The sequence below is a fragment of the Ranitomeya imitator genome, chromosome 5, assembly GCF_032444005.1.
Source record: "Ranitomeya imitator isolate aRanImi1 chromosome 5, aRanImi1.pri, whole genome shotgun sequence".
Lineage (NCBI taxonomy): Eukaryota > Metazoa > Chordata > Amphibia > Anura > Dendrobatidae > Ranitomeya > Ranitomeya imitator.
In genome coordinates this window covers 228,777,136-228,803,605 of record NC_091286.1, presented here as the reverse complement: position 1 = coordinate 228,803,605, position 26,470 = coordinate 228,777,136, and the positions used below count along the sequence as shown (strand labels likewise).

Below are 26,470 nucleotides of genomic sequence, written 5' to 3'. Positions count from 1 at the left end.
GAGGCACTATGATGCCATAAGACACACAGTGGCACTCAGTAAGATGCACAGAGGCACCAAGCTGCAACATGATGCAGAAGCACGCAACATAAGGCATAGAGGCACTATGATGCAATATGATACGTAGAGGCATGTAATATAATGCACAGAAGCACTATGATGTGACATGATACAGAGACACTCGATATAATGCATAGAAGCAATATGATACACAGACACGCAATATAATGCATAGAGGCACCGAGACCCACAGGGCACTCGGTAAGATGCATAGAAGAATCATAATGCAATGTGTTGTACTCAATATAATGCATAAAAGTATCAACATGCCATGTGATGTCCAGCCACACACAATATAAAGCATAGAGCTACAGTCATGCTTGAAGATGTCAAACCGGCCCATAGTTAAAAGCAAAAGAACAATCTCTCAGAGATACTGATAAGCCTCCACTGAATAGTATATCTCATTTGTCCGACTGACCCCACCCGAAGGAGCTAACTAATGAGCCTCAGCTGAAGGGCAGTCTTCATGGAGAGAAAGTGCTTCATTAACACTATATGTCCTCCCAAGGCATAGAGTAGTTAAGTTGCAAAGAAAAGTGAGACACCTGTTTATATTGAGTCCAATCAGAAGGCTCTGCGCAGACAAGACATGCAACTAACTTAAGCCGAATCATGAGATGTAGCCTGAACATACGGCCTTATTATAGCCTAGAGGTCCAAGTTCTGGCTGTGTATATGTAAAAACATACCTCGCATATGAAGCTCTAGCACAGCTTAGCACAAAGGCATGAGCTATCAACAGAACATTCCGCCATGCACTTACCTGTGCTGGCTCCTTATCTGCTAAAAAACAGGGGGAGCTGATAACACCGAGAGCCCATCATGAGGGGAAGCGGCGTCCCATCAGGAATGCTGTATTGCGGTCAATGATTTTCTCTCCCCCATGAGGTCCAGGCATGGCAACCGAAGTAGCGGTGGCTTGCCAGTCGGCGTTGGCGCAGAGTGCCTCCACTGCGGGCGGAAGCGCTCCATCCAGGAGTCTCTTCACTGGGCTCTGTGGCTGAGGGACTCCTCCCCGGAGGGTTTCAGCCCTGGGCTCAGCTCCTGTGTTTCTCTGGAGAAGATTCTGGGAGAGGCAGCATGCGGCTTTTTTTTTTTTTTTTTATTTTAACGCTGCACACCTGGCCCCGGCTTTTGCAGATTGCAGGCTTACGCTTCAGGAGGGAGAGCGCCACTCTCCCCGTAACCACAGAGGGACCCCCCTGTATGTTTATCGCTGCTGCGGCATCTCTTTTTTTTTTTTGTGGCTAGTGCTGCTGTTTGCGCTGCGGCCTGTGCTGCGGCTTGCCCTTTAACAACTGATTACTGAAGCAGCCTCTTTTTATGCGGCGGCGATTCCCACCGCTTGATCCAATTATGCGCCTGCACAGAAGCGCCTCTTCCGGCGCCTGCGCAGGAATGCTGTCTGCCGGCGCCTGCGGAGTGTGCCATTATCGCTCTTTCCACCAGCTTGCGCCCGCGCAGTTTGCTCAAGATGGTGCCACACATGACCCGCTGCCCACTGGAGCTCCCGGTCTCTTTGCAGCCTGCCCTAACGCGCGGTTCCCTGCACGCCGGACGGCTATGCAGTGTGCAGGCTGATGCTTCCAAAGGGAGAGCCGCGCCGTTCCTCCCGCAACCACAGAGGGACCCCCCTGGATGTTGCCGCTGCTGCATCTTACCTGGAGAGGTGACCGCGAACTCCATGTCACCTCCCCCACACACCCTAAAGGCCTAAGGTACCGTCACACTAAGCGACGCTGCAGCGATACCGACAACGATCCGGATCGCTGCAGCGTCGCTGTTTGGTCGCTGGAGAGCTGTCACACAGACAGCTCTCCAGCGACCAACGATCCCGAGGTCCCCGGTGACCAGGGTAAACATCGGGTTACTAAGCGCAGGGCCGCGCTTAGTAACCCGATGTTTACCCTGGTTACCATCCTAAAAGTAAAAAAAAAACAAACAGTACATACTTACCTACCGCTGTCTGTCCTCGGCGCTCTGCTTCTCTGGTCTGGCTGTGAGCGCCGGGCAGCCGGAAAGCAGAGCGGTGACGTCACCGCTCTGCTTTCCGGCCGCTGTGCTCACAGCCAGACCAGAGAAGCAGAGCGCCGAGGACAGACAGAATATGTATGTATATAGCAGCCACATAGTATACAGCACAGGCCACGACATATTCTTGAATACCCGATGCGTTAATACAGGCCACGCAGTATATAACAGTGGCCACGCAGTATATAACACAGCCCACACAGTATATAACATTGCCCACATAGTATATAACACTGGCCATGTAGTATATAGCAGCCATGCAGTATATAACGCAGCCCACGCAGTAGATAACATTGCCCACATAGTATATAACACTGCCCACGTAGTACATAGCAGCCATGTAGTATATAACAGCCCACGCAGTATGTAACACAGCCCACATAGTATATAGCAATGTGGGCACTATATGCGTTTAAAAAAAAAAGACTTAAAATAAAAAATAAACATATACTCACCTTCCGTAGGCCCCTTGTAGTCCTGCCGCCTGTGTGTGGTGCACGTGGCAGCTTCCGGTCCCAGGGTTGGCATGAGCGCAGGACCTGTGATGACGTCGCGGTCACATGACTGACGTCATGGAAGGTCCTTCTCGCATAGCATCCTTAGCACCGGAACCTGCCGCTTGCACTGCCGAGGACAGCGCCACGTCGGAGGGTGAGAATAACCTTTTTTTTTTATTGTTATTTTTAACATTAGATCGTTTTACTATTGATGCTGCATACGCAGCATCAATAGTAAAAAGTTGGTCACATAGGGTTAATAGCTGCATTAATGGAGTGCGTTACACCGTGGAATAACGCAGTCCATTAACGCTGCTATTAACCCTGTGTGAGGAGCGGCCATGTTGCTGCCGGACTGTGCCCGTCGCTGATTGGTCGTGGCAATGGTTGTGGGCGTTTTGCCACGACCAATCAACGACTTGGATTTCCATGACAGACAGAGGCCGCGACCAATAAATATCCATGACAGGCAGACAGACGGAAGTGACCCTTAGACAATTATATAGTAGACTAGATGGTGGCCCGATTCCAACGCATCGGGTATTCTAGAATATGTATGTCCACGTAGTACATTGCCCAGCCACGTAGTATATTGCCCAGCCACGTAGTATATTGCCCAGCCACGTAATATATTGCCCAGTCACGTAGTATATTGCATAGCTACGTAGTATACAGCACAGAGCCACGTAGTATATTGCCCAGCTACGTAGTATATCACCCAGCCACGTATGTCACAGGTTAAAAAATAAAAAATAAACACTCACCTTCCGATCCAAGGGCCCCTTGTAGTTCTGTCGCCTGTTCACCAGCTTCCGGTCCCAGGTTGTGATGACGTCGCGGTCACATGACCGTGACGTCATGGAAGGTCCTTGTCGCATACCATCTTTAGCATCGGAGCATCGCGAAAAGTGGGAAAGGCGCCGGAGGGTGGGTATATGATGATTTTTTAAATTATTTTTAACATTAGATCTTTTTACTATTGACGCTGCATAGGCAGCATCAATAGTAAAAACTTGGTCACACAGGGTTAATAGCGGTGGTAACGGAGTGAGTTACCGCTGGCATGAACCTTGTGTGAGCGGTGACTGCGGGGAGTATGGAGCGGGCACTGACGGCAGGGGAGCAGGGAGGGACTAATCGGACTGTGGCCGTCGCCGATTGGTCGCGGCAGCCATGACAGGCAGCTGGCAAGACCAATCAGCAACTTGGATTCCATGACAGACAGAGGCCGCGACCAATGAATATCTGTGACAGACAGACGGAAGTGACCCTTAGACAATTATATAGTAGTTAACTCTGGAACGCTTCAACGGATCCTGCCGATTCTGACACTGTTTTCTCGTGACATATTGTACTTCATGATAGTGGTAAAATTTCCTCGATATTACTTGCATTTATTTGTGGGAAAAAAAAAGAGGAAAATTTTATTTTATTAACCCTTCAGGTGCTTCACAGGAATTTTTGGAATGTTTAAAAAAAAAAAAAATGAACATTTAACTTTCTTTTTTACTTCAGATCCATTTTGTTTTATTTTACCAAGGGTAACAGGAGAAATTAAACCCCAAAAGTTGTTGTGCAATTTGTCCTGAGTACTCCGATACCCCATATGTGGGGATAAACAACTGTTTGGGCGCATGGCAGAGCTCAGAAGGGAAGGAGCACGTTTGACTTTTCAATGCAAAATTGACTGGAATTGAGATGGGACGCCATGTCGCATTTGGAGAGCCCCTGATGTGCCTAAACATTGAAACCCCCCACAAGTGACATTTTGGAAAGTAGACCCCCTAAGGAACTTATCTAGATGTGTGATGAGCACTTTGAACCCCCAAATGCTTCACAGAAGTTTATTATTTAGAGCCGTAAAAATAAAAAAATATTTTTTTCACAACAATGATTTTTGCCCCAATTTTTTATTTTCCCAAGGGTAAGAAAAGAAATTGGACTCCAAAAGTTGTTGTCCAATGTGTCCCGAGTACGCAGATATCCCATATGTGGGGGTAAACCACTGTTTAGGCGCACGGCAGAGCTCAAAAGGGAAGGAGTGCCGTTTAGAATGCAGACTTAGATGGAATAGTCTGCGGGCGTCACGTTGCGTTTGCAGAGCCCCTAATGTACCTAAAAACAATAGAAACCCCCCACAAGTGACCCCATATTGGAAACTAAACCACCCCAAGGAACTTATCTAGATGTGCTCAGAAGGGAAGGAGCACGGTTTTACTTTTTCAACGCAGAATTGGCTGGAACTTGATTGGACGCCATGTCGCGTTTAGAGAGCACATGATGTGCCTAAACAGTGGAAACCTCCCCCAATTCTAACTCCCCCCAACCCCAACTTTAACCCCTTCATGACCTTGGGATTTTTCGTTTTTCCGTGTTCGTTATTCACTCCCCTCCTTCCCAGAGCCATAACTTTTTTACTTTTCCGTCAATTTGGCCATGTGAGGGCTTATTTTTTGCGGGACGAGTTGTACTTTTGAACGACATCATTGGTTTTAGCATGTCGTGTACTAGAAAACGGGAAAAAAATTCCAAGTGCGGTGAAATTGCAAAAAAAAGTGCAATCCCACACTTGTTTTTTGTTTGGCTTTTTTGCTAGGTTCACTAAATGCTAAAACTGACCTGCCATTATGATTCTCCAGGTCAGTACGAGTTCATAGACACCTAACATGACTAGGTTATTTTTTATCTAAGTGGTGAAAAAAAATTCCAAACTTTGCTAAAAAAAAAAAAGAAATTGCGCCATTTTCTGATACTCGTAGCGTCTTCATTTTTCGTGATCTGGGGTCGGTTGAGGGCTTATTTTTTGCGTGCCGAGATGACGTTTTTAGTGATAGCATTTTGGTGCAGATACGTTCTTTTGATCACCTGTTATTACATTTTAATGCAATGTCGCGGCGAGCTAAAAAACGTAATTCTGGCGTTTCGAATTTTTTTCTCGCTACGCTGTTTAGCGATCAGGTTAATGCTTTTTTTTAATTGATAGATCGGGCGATTCTGAGCGCAGCGATACCAAATATGTGTAGATTTGATTTTTTTTTTATTGATTTATTTTGATTGGGGCGAAAGGGGGGTGATTTAAACTTTTATATTTTTTTATTTTTTTAACATTTTTTTCAACTTTTTTTTTTTTTTTTTTTACTTTTGCCATGCTTCAATAGCCTCCATGGGAGGCTAGAAGCAGGCACAACTCGATCGCCTCTGCTACATAGCAGCGATCTGCTGATCGCTACTATGTAGCAGAAATGGAGGTGTGCTGTGAGCACCGACCACAGGGTGGCGCTCACAGCCACCGGTGATCAGTAACCATAGAGGTCTCTAGGACCTCTATGGTTACCATCCTGAGCCAATCGCCGACCCCCGATCATGTGACGGGGGTCGGCGATGACGTCATTTCCGGCCGCCCGGCCGGAAGCGGTAGTTAAATGCCGCTGTCTGCGTTTGACAGCGGCATTTAACTAGTTAATAGGTGCGGGCAGATCGCAATTCTGCCCGCGCCTATTACGGGCACATGTCAGCTGTTCAAAACAGCTGACATGTCCCGGCTTTGATGCGGGCTCACCGCGGAGCCCTGCATCAAAGCAGGGGATCTGACCTCTGACGTACTATCCCGTCCGAGGTCAGAAAGGGGTTAATGGGAAAATAGAAATAAATATTTTTTTAATTTTATTATTTTTCCCTAATTAAGGGGGTGATGAAGGGGGGTTTGATTTACTATTTATAGCGGGTTTTTGTTTGGCAACTGTCATACAATAAAAGATGCTTTTTATAGCAAAAAGTCTTTTTGCATAACCACATTTTGAGAGCTATAATTTTTCCATATTTTGGCCCACAGAGTCATGTGAGGTCTTGTTTTTTTTGCAGGACGAGTTGACGTTTTTATTGGTATTATTTTCGGGCACATGACATTTTTTCATTGCTTTTTATTACGATTTTTGGGAGGCAGAATTAACAAAATCCAGCAATTCATGAATTTCTTTTGGGTGGGGCGTGTGGTAAAATTGATAAAGCAGTTTTATTCTTCGGGTTAGTACGATTATAGCGATACCTCATTTATATAATTTTTTTATGTTTTGGCGCTTTTATACAATAAAAACTATTTTATGTAAATAATAATTATTTTTGAATCGCTTTATTCTGAGGGCTATAACTTATTTTTTTGCTGATGTTGTATGGCGGCTCGTTTTTTAAGAGACAAGATGACGTTTTCAGCAGTACCATGTTTATTTATACCAGTCTTTTTGATTGCGTGTTATTCCACTTTGTTTTTCGGGATGATGATAAAGAATTGTTTTTTGCCTCTTGCCGTGTTCACTGAAGGGGTTAACTAGTGGGACAGTTTTATAGGTTGGGTTGTTACGGACTCTGCGATACTAAATGTGTACTTTTATTGTTTTGTTTTTTTTTTTATTTCGATATAGAAGTGTATTTTTTTTGAAAAATATAGATATATTTTTCTTTATTTAGGATTCAAAAAAAATATATTTTTACACTTTTTTTAAATACTTTTTTACATTTTCCCAGGGTGGGACATCACTATATAAAGTCAGATCGCTGATCTGACACTGCAGTGACAGGCAGTGCAGGAGGCTTGCAGGCACCTGCTCTCGGCAGGCACTGACAAGCCACTTCCCTGCAGGACCCCGTGGCCATCTTGGATCCGAGGGCCTACAGGGAGGAGACCCTCGGAACACCACGATCACATCGTGCTGTTCTGAGGGTCTCAGAGAAGCACGCAGGGAGCCCCCTCCCTGCACGATGCTTCCCTGTGCCACCGGAACGCTGCAATCTTGTTTGATTGCAGTGTTTCGGAGGTTAATGTGCCGGGAGCGGTCCGTAATCGCTCCTGGCATATAGTGCCGGGGGTTAGCTGTGATAATCAGCTGATACATGGCTGCGATCCCCCCCATGAGCGCAGCTGATCGCGTATGACGTACTATCCCGTAGATGGTCATACGGGCCCGGGTCACCTCGATGGGATAGTACGTCTGATGGCAGAAAGGAGTTTAAGTATTGCATGTTTCAGACGCATAACTGTTCTTTTTGTGAAGTTAGAGTTTACCTATCTTTTCTGATCATGTGAATCAGTCTTTTGCAGGTACAAAAGTCAGTCTTTTCTACCTACAACCTCCTGCATCCATGCTTTTAAGGATTGTCAAATAAGGGTTTTTATGGGACAGCGAGTGCCGCTTTCTCTTCCCTCTTTGGAACAGACTGATAGCTGTCAGATTTCCTGTGTGCCCATGCATGTACCGTACTTTTGGGAGGAAGCGGTGGTGAGGTTGATCTTACTGCAGATTCCCTATAAACTTCGCAGTTGAAAAGGCTATAATTAAAAAAAAGTTTGAAATTGTTGCAGTCGTGAAAGCCTGCCTTAAGGCAATGAACTATTGTACCTTGCCTTCTACAAAATAGAAAACAGAAGGCAAAAGTGAAACAAAAAGTGATGGAAAATAAAGCCATTCTAGTGCTGCAAATTAAAACAAAGCAAATGAATATGCAACTAATAAAATGTCACACCTGGACAGAGGCGGGATGCATGGCTAAAAGAGCACTGCTTGGTGGAGTATCTGCAAAACTGACCCAATTTTCCTGATGTGGAAGTGGCGAGTGTGCTGGCCATGATCCGTCACCCGATGAACCACCTAGGCAGAAATCCAACAAATTAAGTATATGCAACAAAGATTTCAAGATTTCAAAAAATTCAGAGCAACTTCAGAATATATAACCTAGAACAATATTTGTGAACTTTAGCTGTAATCAGGGGTGTGACATCCCAGATGTGAAACATGGGAGACAGTCTGGCGATACTGCTGACCATAGTAGCATGTATAGACAGAGGCTGCTCACAGTAGCACGAGCAACATGGGGCCTGGCGTGATCATGTCGAAAATGGTTCCTGACCAAGGCAGGCAAGCATGTCCAGATGGAAGTAAAGCCTCTTATGGACAATGATCTGGACTGCGCCTTTGTCATGATGACGTCAAGTACACGATGGCTAAAACAACTTTGGGGTTGTAGTCAGGTGAAATTGGATTGCCACAAATTGGTAGTGGCTGGACCAGATAGCAAAGCAACACTGCACCTTGACGAGAGGAATTCACCCTGACTGTCCTAATGAAGTCTGTTTGGAAATGTAGCACCTTGAGAAGCGGTTGAGGCCTTTGAGGACTAAAAATCAGTATACCATAGACATGATTTTAGTTCCCCAGTCAAACCAAGACCCCCTGCTCTGAAGTCAGGATGCACAAGCCAGAGTAGCAAGGAAAAAACAGTTTTGGGCACATTGTGGCCTGTGGCAACCACCAGACTCCCTGATGTCCTCTGAAAAGGCTTGAGTCCCTAGCAAGTCAGCCCAAAAACTTCTACGTTGTGGAATATCGGCATGCAGAGGGGTCCAATAACTCTCTCTCTTGCAGGCATTTCCACTGGAAAATGGGCTAGAGAGTGTGGTTGGAATCCGCTTTGAATGTCCAAATCCCACTACTCGGAAGTTATGGAGCGACTATTGGTAGAGAGTCTGGCCCTTTAGGGAGATATTAGGGAGTGTTCACTTATATTGAGAAAATTCACCAGTCTGGGGCTGCCCACTTTTATTAAATAAAAAGAGCAACTCCTACTGGTGACGGGTAGTCTTTTTAAAGTACCTCCGTCTGCCTCCTAGTGGCAGCCATATATGGCTGAAGGTACTTACTTCACTCCATGGCAGGGACAAAAAAATTGTACAAAACCCTAAAGAAAGTTTTTTTTATGTCTAAGATTTATTTCAGCCCACAATTTACTAAAACTTGTGCATGCCCTCATCATCTCCGGCCTCGATTACTGCAACACCTTCCTCTGTGGCCTCCCCGCTAACTCTTGCACCACTCCAGTCTGTCCTCAACTCTGCTGCCCGGCTAATCCACCTCTCTCCTCGTTACTCCCCTGCTTCTCCCCTCTGCAAATCCCTCCACTGGCTCCCAATTCCTCAACGAATCCAGTTTAAACTACTAACGCTGATCTACAAAGCCATCCACAACCTGTCCCCTCCCTATATCTCTGAACTAAAATCCCACTATCTTCCCTCACGTAATCTTCGATCCTCCCAAGACCTCCTACTCTCCTCCACACTTATTTGTTCCTCTCACAACCGCCTCCAAGATTTCTCCAGAATATCCCCGTCCTCTGGAATTCCATGCCTCAACACGTCCGACTATCCACCACCCTCGGATCCTTCAGACAGAACCTGAAAACCCATCTCTTCAGGAAAGCCTATAGCCTGCAATAACCGAGCTGCCGCCTCACCACCACCCTCCGAGCTGCAGCCTCACCAACCACCCGAGTTGCTGTACCCTGACCGTCTGTCTCTTCCCCATTAACCCGTAGAATGTAAGTCCGCAAGGACAGGGTCCTCTTCCCTCTGCACCAGTCTGTCATTGTAAACCTGTTTACTGTAAACGATATCTATAACTCTGTATGTAACCCCTTTCTCATGTACAGCACCATGGAATTAATGGTGCTATATAAATAATAATAATATCAAAGTCTGACTTCCTGCACCATAAATCACAAAAGGGGCATAATTGTTCCCAAATTCAACCACTAAAAAATAATTTAAAGAAAAATTCCTTGGAGTAAATGGTTTTGGAGGTACTGACCAAATTTAAAAAAGACAAACGCATTTCATTGCAGCTAATCCCTGCTGTGACTCATTGGGGCCACACCAATTATGCCAATGATATAGCTAAATATAATTTGCTTTGTCATACATATTCAACATACACGCAGGTTGCTTGGACATTAGCAATGGAAAAAGGGGTTTCTAGGTCAGCATACAAACGTACCTGTCTGCGTTTCGTTGTAAGGTGTCCAAAATGGACCAGACCCTGATACAGCCCGTTCATTGTTTCCTCCACTGGCGTGTCGGCTGTGCTTCCTCCAACTATGAGGAGACGATGGTGGAGACTGCTCAGGGGATACTACGGGTGAAGTGGACTCCTTAGCAAAAAAAAAAAAAGGGAAGAAATAAATATTATTATACTCTTAGTGGTAGTAAAATGTTTTATGTGTATAAGGCAGTTCTCAGTAATGTAATACATTGCTAGTAAGGCCAACATAGCTTATTGGCTTGTTTAGGTCACAAAGTCAGAGTAGTCACTGAGGGTGGACAAACAAAAAGGTAGACCTATAGTGTCTTATTGAATCCAACCTCTTAAAGCATCCCAAGCCTCGGATTCGATGGCTCCATTCTTTCCTCAGACCCATTTTTCTCTGCTTGACTGCCAGCTCACCAACTATGTAGTGAAGTCAGCAAGTTGTCAGGGGACAATGGGGCTGGTCAATAGGGAAATAGCGCTAGGGAGGCAAAAGCTTCTTAAGTGCTCTGACACATCCAGAGCCTCTTTTGTATATGAATCAAAACAGAATTTGGTAAGGGAGTAACACATTCAATAAGTAACATGTAGATGACAATATTTTTCCCAGAGCAACATGACCATTAAAACAGTATTGTGGGGTGCAATGTTCTGACGGATTTCCATCCGTTGCACCACAGATCAAAATCTAACTCAGAGCCAAAGATAAAGACAGACTCGATAAGTCACTGCACTAAGGTAGTGTTATATATAATAAATAATCTTTATTTTTATATAGCGCTAACATATTCCGCAGCGCTTTAGTTTGCACACATTATCATCGCTGTCCCTGATGGGGGCTCACAATCTAAATTCCCTATCAGTATGTCTTTGGTATGTGGGAGGAAACCGGAGTGCCCGGAGGAAACCCACGCAAACACGGGGAGAACATACAAACTCCTTGCAGAAATGGTCCAAGGTGGGATTAGAACCCAGGACCCCAGCGCTGCAAGGCTGCAGTGCTAACCACTGCGCCACCGTGCTGCCCTGATATATGCAATCTAAGGAATGTCCAAGTTCCCTTAAGAATTATTATTTTTTTTTTAGTAACTCAAAAATATCCACAAGGCTGGTTTATTTCAGTCCTCATAAACCACATAATCAGAAAACGTAAATACAGCCTTTGTCTGGCACGAGGTAAAACAAAGTAACAAGTGCATACAATAGTGCTGGTTAGCCCACCTGGCAGGAGATCTGCCACCTCCGCACACACAGTCCTGCCTGGGAGTGGGATTTTCAAAGTGAACCACAGCCAGGGGTGGAGATATGGTGAGCAGAGGTCTCTCCCAACCAGTCATGGCTGACTAACCCGTCTCAGCACTTAGTGTGCTGGAGCATTTTCGCACTTGTACGGAAGCATTACTTTAAGTTGACCTTCCAATCACTAGTTGTCTGACAGTCATCTTAGGCTATGTGCCCACGTTCCGGATCTTTAGCGTTAAAGCCTTTCAGGAGGTTTTCCGCTGCGGAAAAACTTAAAAAAACGCTTAGATTAAGCATCCATCATTTTAATAAATTCAGCACAGCAATTTTTGTGCCCATGCTGCATTTTTTTCCGCAGTGGAAAAGCATTGCAGAAAAAAATGCAGCATGTTCATTAATTTTGCGGAAAATTGGCAGTTTTGCCGCTATAGAATTGTATTTGGACCATTGTTAAAAAAAAAAAAAAAAAAAAACTGCAAAAAAAAAAGGCGGAAAAAGCTCGACAAATATGAGATAAAAATGCAAAAAAACCGCAAGCGGACTTCCTGCGAAGGGAGGCCAGATTTTATCAGGAAAATTCTGCATACTTTCAGCAACGTGGGCACATAGCCTTAGGCTATGTGCACACCTTCAGGATTTCTTGCAGAAATTTCCTGAGAAAATCCTGAGATTTTCTGCAAGAAATCTGCATGTGTTTTTTACGCGTTTTTACCGCGTTTTTGGTGCGGATTTTTCCGGACATTTCCCAATGCATTATATAGTGGGAAATCCGCAAAAAATCCGCAAAATTAATAAAACACGCTGCGTTTTTTTCACTGCATACACGTTAAACCTGCTGTATTCGGCTAAAAATACACAACTGCATATAGTATAGGGCAGGGTTCCCCAACTCCGGTCCTCAAGAGCCACCAACGGGTCATGTTTTCAGGATTTCCTTAGTATTGTTCAGGTGATTGACTTGTTGCCTGTGCAGGTTCTGCAATTATCACCTGTGCAATACTAAGGAAATCCTGAAAACATGACCTGTTGGTGGCTCTTGAGGACCGGAGTTGGGGAACACTGGTATAGGGTATCATTACAGGGCATAAACATTAACCCATTCCACCTATATGATAAATCACCGTTACATGGTATTAACCCCTTAATGACCACCAATACGTCTTTTAACTGACCTGAGATATAAGAGAATAGCCTCCCCATACAGATGACAATCCAGCATCTGTCGGTTGTACACTATAGCTGACAACTTGCTGTACCAGCCACGATCAGTATTTGCACCATCTAAATCTGTTTAACCCCTTAGATGCTGCTGTCAATAGTGACTACATCATTATAAATGGTTAACAGTGTGTGGGGGCTTCTTCTTTGTCACAATTGGTGCCCTCAGATCATGATTTTGTTGTCCTGATGTTTGCCATGGCAATTCATGACCAAATAGTGGCCTTAGAGTCTGACGGCTGTAGTAATCTGTTTAGAAGTTAGCAACATTTAGGTGGTAAAAATACACATTTTCATTTCTGTCATACCACTTTGCATTAATTCCTGTAAAGCACCTGAAGGGTTAATAAACTACCTGACAGCAGTTTTCAATATGTTTAGGGGTGCTGTTTTTAAAATGGTATCACGTTTGTGGGTTTCCCAATATATGGGACCCCTAAAGTCACTTCAAACATGGATAAGTCCCTAAAAAAATAAATTTTGTAAATTTCTTTGAAAAAATGAAAAATTGTTGCTACATTTTTAAACCTCCTAAAATGCTAACAAAATAAAATAACATTTTACAAATGGTGCTGATGTAAACCAGACATGTGGGAAATGTTATTTATTAATGGTTTGCTGTTGTATGACTATCTGGATTAAAGGGATAATCATTCAAATTTAGAAAATTGCTAATTTTTTAACATTTTTCTAAAATTTTTGATATTTTTTATAAATAAACACAAAAAATGTTGAACAAAATTTACCATTATCATCTAATATATAATTGCCTAGAATACTACTTCCTGCAATTTGTGCCAACTTCCTGTCCGGAGCTAATGTCCGGAGCTAATGTCCGGAGCTAATGTCCGGAGATAAGTGACATCAACAGTGTCCAGTGTCTGATTGGTTGCCGCCTGCTGCGAGCGACCAATCAGAAACGTGCCGTACTGTGACACACTCCGCCCGCCATTTTGGTGTGATTTTTGAATTTTTACCTCACAGCAAGTTTCTACTGCGTGGAGGCGGGCCCAGTGACGTTGCTCTTCAAGCTCCTGCCAAATTTCGTCAAAAAAATGATAATACCATTTACCAAAACTATATATATATTTAGTTGTGAAGTGGTTCAGTGACATTTTCACACCAATTTTGAACTTTTGTTTGGTGTTTTCTCCATATACTGCCTATTATTCACTGACTGTTATACTGAGAGACTGCCGTTTATTAACCTCTTCTTTGCCACATTGGGTATATTGCTCTATTATTTGCCACATAAGGACATTGTCCATTATTGCCCAGCAATTTCTCTGCAATATAAACTGCCTATTTATTAATATCTGCATTCCTGCAAAGAACTATTGCCTATTATTAACTGGGTATTTTCCTACTACCTGACATTGTTCTTAAGCAAAGAACCGTTGTTGTGGCATTTGCCACAACACGCAAAGTTGTCGTCTGATGTCTTTCATCCCTCCCCTCATAAGCATGTTCATGGATCCTGTGTAACTGTACCTTAAATAACAAGAATTGTCAAGAGCTGGTGAGTGCAGCCATTTTTTGTTCTTTCTTACTATTATTTATTAATTGTATTATTTTTACATTTGAATAAATAAAGTATATATGGATTCTAGACTCCCGATTCTTTAGAATCGGGCTGCCATCTAGTAAAGTATAATGTGTTACGAAAAAACAATCTCAAAATCACTGAGATTTGTTGAAGCGTTGCAGAGTTATTACCACATAAAGTGACACTGGTCAGATTTCAAAAATTTGGCTCGGTCACTAAGGGGTTAAACTAGTCATCACTACAGATAATCATTCTCTAAATTGCATATAGAAGTAGATAACATTAGCTGAGGAGTGTAAGACTAAATACCTCCGTGGAGCTCATGGAAAGTAACAGGTATGTAATGTCCCGCTGCCCAAACGCGCGTTTCGCCACATTTGCTTCTTCCTAGTGGCGTCCCCAATTTAAAGAGAATGATTATGTGTAGTGAAGGCTAGTTATAATATCATGTAACAGGAATTTATATCATAAAATAAACAGTTTTTAATGGTACAATTTCGGTGTCTATACGTCTGAGGATTTCTTCCCCCGTGTATGTGAGACAGGATATTAGAATATAAAACAAAAAAAACTTCCTTCTCACCCCCAATGGGGGTGGTCTTTGTTGTCCTTTCTCAGTCTCGGGTCCTCTACCAGAGGCTTGGGAGTTTGAGGGTTCTGCGCAGGATCTTAGTTGTTCCCAGCATTGCGCTTTTCTGGACAGAGTTCAGATGTTGCTCCTGGGATCTGTTGTAGCCACTTTCCCAACTTAGGGGGTCACTGCTCCAAGTGCTCCTATCACCCAGGGAATCACTGTTGCCTTCACCTTCCACATCTTCTCTAGTTCTCCTTTGAGGCCCTGGTATTTCTCCCGATTTCCATATTCCTTCTTTCTGATGTTGCCGTCACTTGGCACTGCCACATCCATTATCATTGCTGTCTTCTGATCCTTGTCTACTATCACAAATATCTGGTTGGTTAGCCAACATCTGCTTAACTGTCTGGAACTTGAAGTCCCACAGGATTTTCATTCTCCACCACTTTTTCTGGTGTCTCCCACCTGACCCATCTGCTGTGCCGATGTTCCTGTATACAATTCCGCTACTTGGTTGTGGCGTTCGGTATACGCTGTACCTACTTGCATTTTGCACCCTGCCACTATGTGTTAGGCTGTTTCTGACGTTTCTTTGCATAGTCCACTATTGCTCAAAAAAATAAGGGGAACACTAAAATCCCATATCCTAGATATCACTGATTGAAATATAGGGATTTTTGTGTACTCACCGTAAAATCCTTTTCTCCGAGCCATTCATTGGGGGACACAGACCATGGGTGTATGCTGCTGACACTAAGAGATACAAAAAAAGTTAGCTCCTCCCCTGCAGTATACACCCCCCTGCTGGCTCTCAGCTAACCAGTTCGGTGCAAAAGCAGTAGGAGAACAATAATATATTAGAATATAGCATGTCAAAACATATATGAGAGTATTGCACGTCGAATTATATATATATATATATATATATATATATATATATATATATATATATATATATATATATATATATATATATATATATATATATATATATACACACGTTATAAAAACAACCACAAGCTAATAACAGGGTGGGAGCTGTGTCCCCCAATGAATGGCTCGGAGAAAAGGATTTTACGGTGAGTACACAAAAATCCCTATTTCTCCTTCGCCTCATTGGGGGACACAGACCGTGGGACGTCCCAAAGCAGTCCCTGGGTGGGAACAACATCAGATCAGGCCCTGTGTAATGCCACTTACAAGTGCGCCACCACGGCCTGCAGAGTCCGCCTGCCCAGACGTCTGTGGAAGTCTGGGAATTATAGTGCTTCAAGGATGAATGCGGACTGGATGATCCCGCAAAGCTGACAACGTGCTTTGCCGACGCCTGGCGTCTAGACCCTCCGAAAGCTCGATTGATCGATTGGAGGGAAAATAAGCAGACGACCCACATGGAAGGACTTCTGAATGTGTAAAGAATCCACCAGGCAAAAATGGCCGAAGAACGGCTAAGCCCTCCCTGAAAAAACACCAGGGAGCCCAATGAGTTGTCCATCCTCTCAAAGGACGCCGTCCTGAAAGGGTATCTACTCAGGGCACTCAACTTGTCCAGGGTATGGGGAACCCATTCAGTTTAGTGGACCGGAGCCGAAAGAGAAGAGGGAAGAGCGATGTTCTCGGAACAGTGGAAGTACGATACCACCTTGGTAACAAGGGAAGGGAACGGTCTGAGGACAACCTTGCCTTGATGGTAATAGGGAAAGAAGGTCTGGAGGAACAGAGCTGCCAGCTACGAAGACTCGTCTGAATTTACTTGGACAGTGCAGATCTCCCAGGATCAATGGGGCCTTCCTGTTTCCTTAAGACCCTCAGTGCTAGTGGAAGAGGCGTGATTGAGCTAGTATCACAGAAGAACCAGAGCATGCACTGCGATGGCTTTTGGATCTCGAGGCCTAGCCATGAACTCAAGTGCATTTGTGTTCAGTGTGGACGTCCTCTGATCTACGTCTGGAGTGCTGCAGTGAAGGCAGATATGCTGGAAGCCTTCCAGATGAAGTTCCCACTCACTGGGGCGAGACCCTAGCGGCTGAGGAAAAAACTGCCACCCTGAGGACTACTTCCTGGGATGAGCAATGCCAAAATCACCAAGAGCTAGATCTCAGCCCTTCAGAGTGTGAGGTACATAGGACAAGGTGCCTGCCCGCGGGACCTGCTAGATAATAGAGGTATTGCACAGCCGTGATAATATCCAACTGAATTTGGATGGGGTCACCTGCCAGAGGACATTGTGCCTGATGAAGGAGCCGAGGTGCCGTCCGGATCCCAAGAAGAAAACAGGTCGGAAAACTGGATTCCCGAAATAACCAGAGGGCTTGAGCAGTGTGGTGACTCTCCGTAGTCACTAGCAACCATTGAACCGGGAGAAAGGATCTCCCCCAGATGAGAAAGATGCTCAGAGCTTACCCTCTGGAAACCTGTTTGACCTGCAGAAAAAAAAAAACAAGCGGAGCAAAGTGAACTGCCTCCATTGCTATTAACCCACCCAAGGATGCTCATAGCAAATCAGACGGAATGAGGGCAGGTATGGACTGGGGCTGGAATCAGTCCTGTCTTGAGAACCCGCTTCTTTCATTCAATGATATAGCAGAAAAGAAAGCCCACAACCAGACAGGCCGTTCTGGCATTTGCCATTGAATTGCCGGAAGACTATTCCGGCCCGGAATGAGGGGATGAATGACCAAGTGCGGGGGGCTGTCCATTTTAGGGCCACGGCCTTGCCTCAAGGGAGGATTCCAACCCTCCGGAGGTGTCTAGGATCATCCTTAATAAAGATAGGCGCCGGGCTGGGAATGAGGAAGACCTGTCTAAGTCTATCCGCCAGCCCAGGAGAGGAAGGGTAACGTAAGCTATATATAACCGGGTTCGGCGTAATCCTGGAAGAACGGCTGGAGGACGACCAGATAGGGGAGGACAGCCACGCACCCAGAGTGCCAGAGGGACATGACTGCCACCATGATAATGGCGAACAAACTGGGAGCGGTAGCCCAGCCTAAAGGCGAGGACGTGACTTGAGAAGGAACACATCCCCAATGACGATGGATGCCAGAAAACACCACCTTTTTTCATTGAAGTGATGGCCGAATGGAGGAACTCCATCCAAAGAAGGAGGACCTCTTTGAAGCCTGTAAGAAGTTAGAGGTCCAGGATCGGTCTTACTTTTCGGTCCTCTTTGCTGGAACCAAGATCCCCTAGATCTAAACTGTCCTGGACAATCCTTCCGCTGTTGGTTGGATCTATAGGACACTTGTGATCCTTTGTTCCTAGGTAGGGAACACCCCCAACTATTCACACCGAATAAGCGACCACTCTGTAAGGGTGTGATGTCAGAGGATTTTTTTTTTTTGAACGCAGAGTATGCCTCCGTTCTCAGATCCATAAAGCCCTTCTGAAATAAATGGTATACACTGCGGACAGCGCCGTGCAACTAGCCGCATAGAAATCCTCCTGCTCACGAAATTTGATTGGCCAGCTGTACTGTCTCCGGAAAGAGAGAGAACTAATCTGAAACAAATAAATATAGACCAACACTGGAACCATCAGTAACAAGAGCAACACAGACTAAACACCCTGTGGTGGGGTGTATAGCACATTTACATAGGACGCTCCTATGTGTTGCGGACACTGCCCCAAATCTTTTCTGTTACTGTGAAGCAAGGTAGCTAACGTCTCCAGCCAGTAGACCATTGGTCTGGAAAACCCGTGCGGGCTAAGGAAAGGTAAAAAATGCTGAACTCTATGCCGCAAGACAGAGCGAGACATTGTCTAACAGTCCATGGTATTTTTTAAAAAGATCAGTGATACTGTTAGATATTCCATAGAAGTTAAACTGCCAGGTAGCAAAGTGCACGGCTGCATCCGCCAGGTGAGGAAAACAAGCCATCTCCTGAGTAGCTGCCGTCATTGAATGTGCCGAGATAAAAGGATGAACTCTCAATCCACCAACCCTGAACAAGGAGGTGGAGAGGAAACGTCCGCCACCACGCATCGTCCGTTAAATAGTGGCGATGCAGAGGAGAGCTGCTCTGACGTCAAATGGAGGGCATCTGTACATCCACGGAGTTTAAGTCCCCGGGATGACCGGGTTGGCATTATTCCCAACTGTAGAAGAGTATACATGGGGGCAACACTCCATGTGCTCATTTGATGATTGTGTGAGGAGATCGGTGTCCTCTGAAGGACCCGTCGCCCAGAGTACGCGTGGAAGTGACACTGCATGTGCTCATTTATTGATGATGTGAGGTAATCGGAGTCCTTTGAAGGACCCGTCGCCCAGAGGTAAAGTACTGCGGAATATGATGCCGCTATATAAATAAAATTATTATTATTATTATTATAATAGAGTATACGAGAAGGCAACGCTCCATGTGCTCCTTCCGCACCATGTGCTCATATGATGATGGTGTGAGGAGATCGGAGTCCTTTGAAGGACCAGTCGCCCAGAGTATACGAGGAGGCGACGCTCCATGTGCTCGTTCGCTCCATGAGCTCATTTCATGATGGTGTGAGGAGAACGGTGTCCTTTGAAGGACCCGTCGCCCTTAAAAAAAACAAACAAAAAAAAACAAAACAGTTAAACCAGCCATGGCATCTGGAGTCGCTTGAAGAGGTATCTGTTTCTAGAGCAAGACCATTTGAGATTGCTCATGGTAAGGCCGGAATCCTGGACTCCCATGCTGTATAAACACCAGTGTCTTCCACTACGTTACTATGGTGCTCGCCAGTCAATCTCTTATCCGGATGATCTGTCCCAGAAAAAAAAAAAAAAAAAAAGGGCAAATGCACTACTAGGGAGTTTATCTCCGTTTGGAGAAAAAGCAGCCTGATCTAGGGCAGAACCATGGTCCTTGTGAAATCGACGGATTAGTTGATGGCCAAAATAGGCGTGAGGGAAAGCAAGAAGCGAAGCTCCCGATTTAGAGACGCCTGAATGTGTAGAATTCTTGTGGCCTTTGCTAACCAATGGTCCCCGAGTAGGGGAGGATCCATCTGTATTGAGCCTGCGAGCACTCCAAACCACAGCGGGTTCAAATAGGATACAATCTATTGGTCCGAGAAGCCTGGATTGCGGCAGTGACGAACTCAGAGGAACTAGGTATTCTGGGGAAAAAGGGATCGACGGCGGAAGGCTCCTGCGCTCATTTGAACTAAATATTCAGACCGGCTTCGGGCTGGTTATGAGCCTTTCAGACCGTGCTGGGGATGTGGGTTTAAGACCAGGGAAAGCTTGTCCTGTGCCTTTAAGACCAGAGAATGCTGGTCATTTACCCTTAAGACCAGGGGATGGTGGTCGTGTACGTATAAGACCAGGGGTTGCTGGTCGGGAGCCTTAAGAATAGCTCTAGGACCAGGGAATACGGGGCATAGCGCTCATGCTGGTCGTGCGATGATGCCGGTCGTGCGTACCTACAGGATCAGCTTTATGGGCATGGAGCGGTGTCTCCCTACCCGGTTCCAGGAAAACCCCGGTCAGCGTTGGAAGAGATTCTCCGGCGCTGAAAACCGCAGGGACCGATGCAGCAGCCGCTTCCGGGTATACACAGCTTGTGTCCGGAAGCCACAGGGGGATGAACATGGCCGCCGAGAATATGGAGTGTTCTCATCTGGAGCGAGAAGCGCCTGAATGGGGGGGCGGAGCCTAAACGTGCGGCCTAGCATGGGCGGAGACTCCGGATTGCGGCCTACACCAAGGCAAAGCCGGGGGCTAAATTTTTGGTGCCGGCCGGCGCCGAGAGAGAAAGGAGGGGAAAATGAAAAAGGGGGTTACCGCCGCTTGCGCAGAGCCCTCCAGCCGCTCAAAACCCAGCACTTACCTAGAAATCTGCCGCAAGGCAGAGTATGCAGCTCTGTTTAGCAGGACATAAAGAAGGGAACCTCTGCTGTCGCTGCTGCTTGGACGGTGCAGTGATCGAGACAAAACCTCAATCCATCCTCCCATTAGCATGGAGGAGGAGAGGAACCGTCCGCCTCCTTGTACCATCCGCTTTTAATAGTGGTGGTGCAGTGGGGGCTGCTCGGACGCCACACTGAAAAGTGCCTCAGAACAGCCGAGGGTAAACCTGGTGTGCAGGGCTGAATGTCCGGCAATAGGCCTGGCTGCAGAAGAGGATACTGGAGGTGACACTCCAGTGCTCGTCTGATAAGGGGGGGGATGGGGGAGATCGGTGCCCTTGAAGGGGCCCGTTGCCCCTAGGATCAGCTCAGGCAGTGGCTTCCCACGTCGCAGGAGGGAATACGGAGAGGTAAAACTCCCGTGCTCGCCTGTTGTTGGTTCGGGGAGAACGGAACATGAAAGAATCCGTCGCCCCATTCGTCCGTTGTAAAAGGTAAAAAGATAAAGAGTTCTGGGTCTGAATAGCAGACCTGTCCGTGTGCCTCCTACGGACACTAAGCAAGAACTGGTTAGCTGAGAGCCAGCAGGGGGGTGTATACTGCAGGGGAGGAGCTAACTTTTCTTGTATCTCTTAGTGTCAGCCTCCTAGTGGCAGCAGCATACACCCACGGTCTGTGTACCCCAATGAGGCGAAGGAGAAATTCCAGTTGTACATCTTTATTCATTACATAGCGGAATGTGTTGAGAACAATAAACCCTCCCCGGAAGAAGCCCACGCGAAACGTGCGTTGGAGCTGCTACTTAGCGCGCACTGACAGATACGTTTATGGGTGAGTCCAGATGTCCTTAAAGGGGTATTCCCTTATACTTTGCATTATGTTAGGCAGGTTAGAATAAGGGTTGATGGAACATTTCATGTTTGCCGTTTCTATTGCTGATTTAATTTATATACTTACCCCTGTACTATAAAATGTATTGGATTCGTGTTATTATGACAAGGTGTATGGACTGTACCTCCAGGGTCTGCTGGACAGCCCTTTCTGTTACCACAGTGACGGAGCTATCCCACATGAGTCTTTTTGTCTGTGATTTGTTCATGCCTGTTCTTATATAGGCTATTACTATCTATTTACAAAGAAAATAGTTATTTTATTAATTTTTGTTTGGACTTGTACTCCTTTTCCTTTGTTATTTTAGCTGTGTGCTTAGGGTCATTGTCTTGTTGTAAGGTGAACCTTCAGCCAAGTCTGAGGTCCAGAGCACTCTGGAAGAGGTTTTCATCCAGGATATCTCTGTACTTGGCCGCATTTATGCTTCCTTCAATGGCAACCAGTGGTCCTGTCCCTGCAAATTAAAAACACCCCCATGGCATGATGCTGCCACCACCATGTTTCACTGTTGGGATTGTATTGGGAAGGAGATGAGCAGTGCCTGATTTCCTCCACATATACCGCTTAGAATTATCACCAAAAAAGTCTATCTTCGTCCAGAGAATCTTATTTCTCATAGTCTGGGAGTCTTTCGTGTGTTTTGTTTCGCAAACTATGCAGGCTTTCATATGTCTTGCACTGAGGAGAGGCTTCTGTAGGGCCACTCTGCCATAAAGGCGCGACTGGTGGAGGGATGCAGTGATAGTTGACTTTGTGGAACTTTCTCCCATCTCCCTACTGCATCTCTGGAACTCAGCCACAGTGATCATGGGGTTCTTCTTTACCTCTCTCACCAAGGCTCTTCTCCCACGAATGCTCAGTTTGGCTGGACGGCCAGTTCTAGGAAGACATCTGGTGGTCAAAAACTTGTTCCATTTAAAGGGAACCTGTCACCCCGAAAATCGCGGGTGAGGTAAGCCCACCGGCATCAGGGGCTTATCTACAGCATTCTGTAATGCTGTAGATAAGCCCCCGATGTTACCTGAAAGAGGAGAAAAAGACGTTAGATTATACTTACCCAGGGGCGGTCCCGATGCTGGTCCGGTCGGATGGGCGTCTCAGGTCCGCTTCTTCTTCCATGACGTCCTCTTCTGATCTTCAGCCACGGCTCCGGCGCAGGCGTACTTTGTCTGCCCTGTTGAGGGCACAACAAAGTACTGCAGTGCGCAGGCGCCGGAAAGGTCAGAGAGGCCCGGCGCCTGCGCACTGCAGTACTTTGCTCTGCCCTCAACAGGGCAGACAAAGTACGCCTGCGCCGGAGCCGTGGCTGAAGATCAGAAGAGGACGTAATGGAAAGAAGATGGGCGTCTCTGGTCCGCTGCGGCGCCTCCTATCTGACCTAACCAGCAGCGGGACCGCCCCGGGTAAGTATAATCTAACGTCTTTTTCTCCTCTTTCAGGTAACATCGGGGGCTTATCTACAGCATTACAGAATGCTATAGATAAGCCCCTGATGCCGGTGGGCTTACCTCACCCGCGATTTTCAGGTTGACAGGTTCCCTTTAAGGATTATGGAGGCCACTGTGATCTTAGGAACCTTGAGTACTGCAGAAATTCTGTTGTAACCTTGGCCAGATCAGTGCCTTGCCACAATTCTGTCTCTGAGCTCCTTGGCCAGTTCCTTTGACCTCATGCTCATTTTGGTCTATCAGTTTAATTAAACACAGCTGGACTCCAATGAAGAAGTAGAGCCATCTAAAAGGAGGATCACATGGAAATGAACAGCATGTGACTTAAATATGAGTGTCTGAGCAAAAGGGGTATGATTACTCTCCGTACCCACTGGGTGTATGTGTATATGTACCTTTGAACTATATATCTATGTATCTCTATCTATCCACTCGAGTATAAGCTGAGATTTTCAGCCCATTTTTTGCGGGGCTGAAAGTCCCCCTCTCGGCTTATACTCGAGTCATACCCAGGGGTCGGCAGGGGCTGTCTAATTATACTCACCTGCTCCTGGCGCGGTCCCTGCAGGTCTCCGGCTCCCTGGCCCCCAGCTTCTTCCTGTACTGAGCTGTCACATGGTACAGCTCATTACAGTAATGAATATGCGGCTCCACCTCCCAAAGGGGTGGAGCCGCATATTCATTACTGTAATGAGCGGTAACGGTGACCGCTCAGTACAGGATGAAGCTGTGGCGTCGGGGAAGCAGGGATGGCACAGTGCCATGAGAAGGTGAGTATAACGGGGAGGGGAGCGCAGTGCTCTGCGCGATATTCACCTGCTCCCCGTTCCGGGCGCTGCTCCATCTTCAGCGTCTTCCGCAGTGACGCTCAGGTCACAGGGCGCGATGAAGTGGTTAGTGCGCGCCCTCTGCCTGTACGGCAGTGCAGAAGACGCTGAAGATGGAGCGGCGCTGGAACGAGGAGGTGAATATTGAAAGTGCCGGGGGCCTGAGTGACGGAGAGGTGAGTATGTGATTTTTTTTTTTTTATCGCAGCAACAGCAAATGGGGCAAGTGTCTGAATGGAGCATCTTATAGGGCATAATCAACGTTTGTGCAGCACTATATGGGGCAAGTGTCTGTATGGAGCATCTTATGGGGCCATAATCAACATTTGTGCAGCATTATATGGGGCAAATGTGTCTATGGAGCATCTTATGGGGCCATTATTAACCTTCATGCAGGATTATATGGGGCATATTTTAATATGGAGCATCTTATGGGGCCATCATAAACTTTATGGAGCATTATATGGGGCTCCTGATTCAATATGGATATTCAAAAACACAACCTACTGATGTCTCAATTAATTTTACTTTTATTAATATCTATTTTTACTTTTGACATGCACCAGTAGCTGCTGCATGTCCCGCCCTAGGCTTATACTCGAGTCATTAAGTTTTCCCATTTTTAAGTTCCACCACTTAAAAAAGATGAGAAGCGTCTGTAATTTACATCATAGGTAGACCTCAACTATGGGAGACAAACTGAGAAAAAAAAATCCAGAAAATCACATTGTCTGTTTTTTTTATCTTTTTTTTGCATATTATGGTGGAAAATAAGTATTTGGTCAGAAACAAACAATCAAGATTTCTGGCTCTCACAGACCTGTAACTTCTTCTTTAAGAATCTCCTCTTTTCCTCCACTCATTACCTGTAGTAATGGCACCTGTTTAAACTTGTTATCAGTATAAAAAGACACCTGTGCACACCCTCAAACAGTCTGACTCCAAACTCCACTATGGTGAAGACCAAAGAGCTGTCAAAGGACACCAGAAACAAAATTGTAGCCCTGCACCAGGCTGGGAAGACTGAATCTGCAATAGCCAACCAGCTTGGAGTGAAGAAATCAACAGTGGGAGCAATAATTAGAAAATGGAAGACATACAAGACCACTGATAATCTCCCTCGATCTGGGGCTCCACGCAAAATCCCACCCCGTGGGGTCAGAATGATCACAAGAACGGTGAGCAAAAATCCCACAACCACATGGGGGGACCTAACTGCAGAGAGCTGGGACCAATGTAACAAGGCCTACCATAAGTAACACACTACGCCACCATGGACTCAGATCCTGCAGTGCCAGACGTGTCCCACTGCTTAAGCCAGTACACGTCCGGGCCCGTCTGAAGTTTGCTAGAGAGCATTTGGATGATCCAGAGGAGTTTTGGGAGAATGTCCTATGGTCTGATGAAACCAAACTGGAACTGTTTGGTAGAAACACAACTTGTCGTGTTTGGAGGAAAAAGAATACTGAGTTGCATCCATCAAACACCATACCTACTGTAAAGCATGGTGGTGGAAACATCATGCTTTGGGGCCGTTTCTGTGCAAAGGGGCCAGGACGACTGATCCGGGTACATGAAAGAATGAATGGGGCCATGTATCGTGAGATTTTGAGTGCAAACCTCCTTCCATCAGCAAGGGCATTGAAGATGAAACGTGGCTGGGTCTTTCAACATGACAATGATCCAAAGCACACCGCCAGGGCAACGAAGGAGTGGCTTCGTAAGAAGCATTTCAAGGTCCTGGAGTGGCCTAGCCAGTCTCCAGATCTCAACCCTATAGAAAACCTTTGGAGGGAGTTGAAAGTCCGTGTTGCCAAGCGAAAAGCCAAAAACATCACTGCTCTAGAGGAGATCTGCATGGAGGAATGGGCCAACATACCAACAACAGTGTGTGGCAACCTTGTGATGACTTACAGAAAACGTTTGACCTCTGTCATTGCCAACAAAGGATATATTACAAAGTATTGAGATGAAATTTTGTTTCTGACCAAATACTTATTTTCCACCATAATATGCAAATAAAATGTTAAAAAAACAGACAATGTGATTTTCTGGATTTTTTTTCTCAGTTTGTCTCCCATAGTTGAGGTCTACCTATGATGTAAATTACAGACGCCTCTCATCTTTTTAAGTGGTGGAACTTGCACTATTGCTGACTGACTAAATACCTAAAAACTTTTTTGCCCCACTGTATGTATATACACACACAGTTTTTTAAAGTCATTTTCTTGTGCAAACGTAGTAAAAAAATATCAGATTGATTATCACTAATTGCATTCACCCACACTATAAAACTGTGTCTATATCAGGAGGGGGTATAGCACGTTGACAGAAAAATTTTAAATTTTGGAGTTTCTATTTTTGCGCTTTTTGGGTATTTACTATACAGAATAAATAGTTTTAAATTTGATAGATTGGCCCCTAGTCCGTTAGTGGTGGATGACAGCTGTTTAA

At 45.5% G+C, this 26,470-nt stretch overlaps 1 protein-coding gene across 4 annotated transcripts in view; it reads right to left on the bottom strand.

Moving 5' to 3' along the window:
* Window positions 1-26,470, bottom strand: part of REPS1 (RALBP1 associated Eps domain containing 1) — a 134,816-nt gene that overhangs the window by 80,283 nt on the left and 28,063 nt on the right. For 2 of the 4 annotated variants that reach the window (XM_069725937.1, XM_069725939.1), the window contains exons 4-5: window positions 10,412-10,565; window positions 8,109-8,233 (exon numbers count right to left, since the gene is read on the bottom strand). In XM_069725937.1, the coding sequence (XP_069582038.1) occupies window positions 8,109-8,233; window positions 10,412-10,565 (279 nt within the window). The remainder of the gene's footprint in view (window positions 1-8,108; window positions 8,234-10,411; window positions 10,566-26,470) is intronic. The other 2 variants (XM_069725938.1, XM_069725940.1) reach the window with 1 other exon arrangement.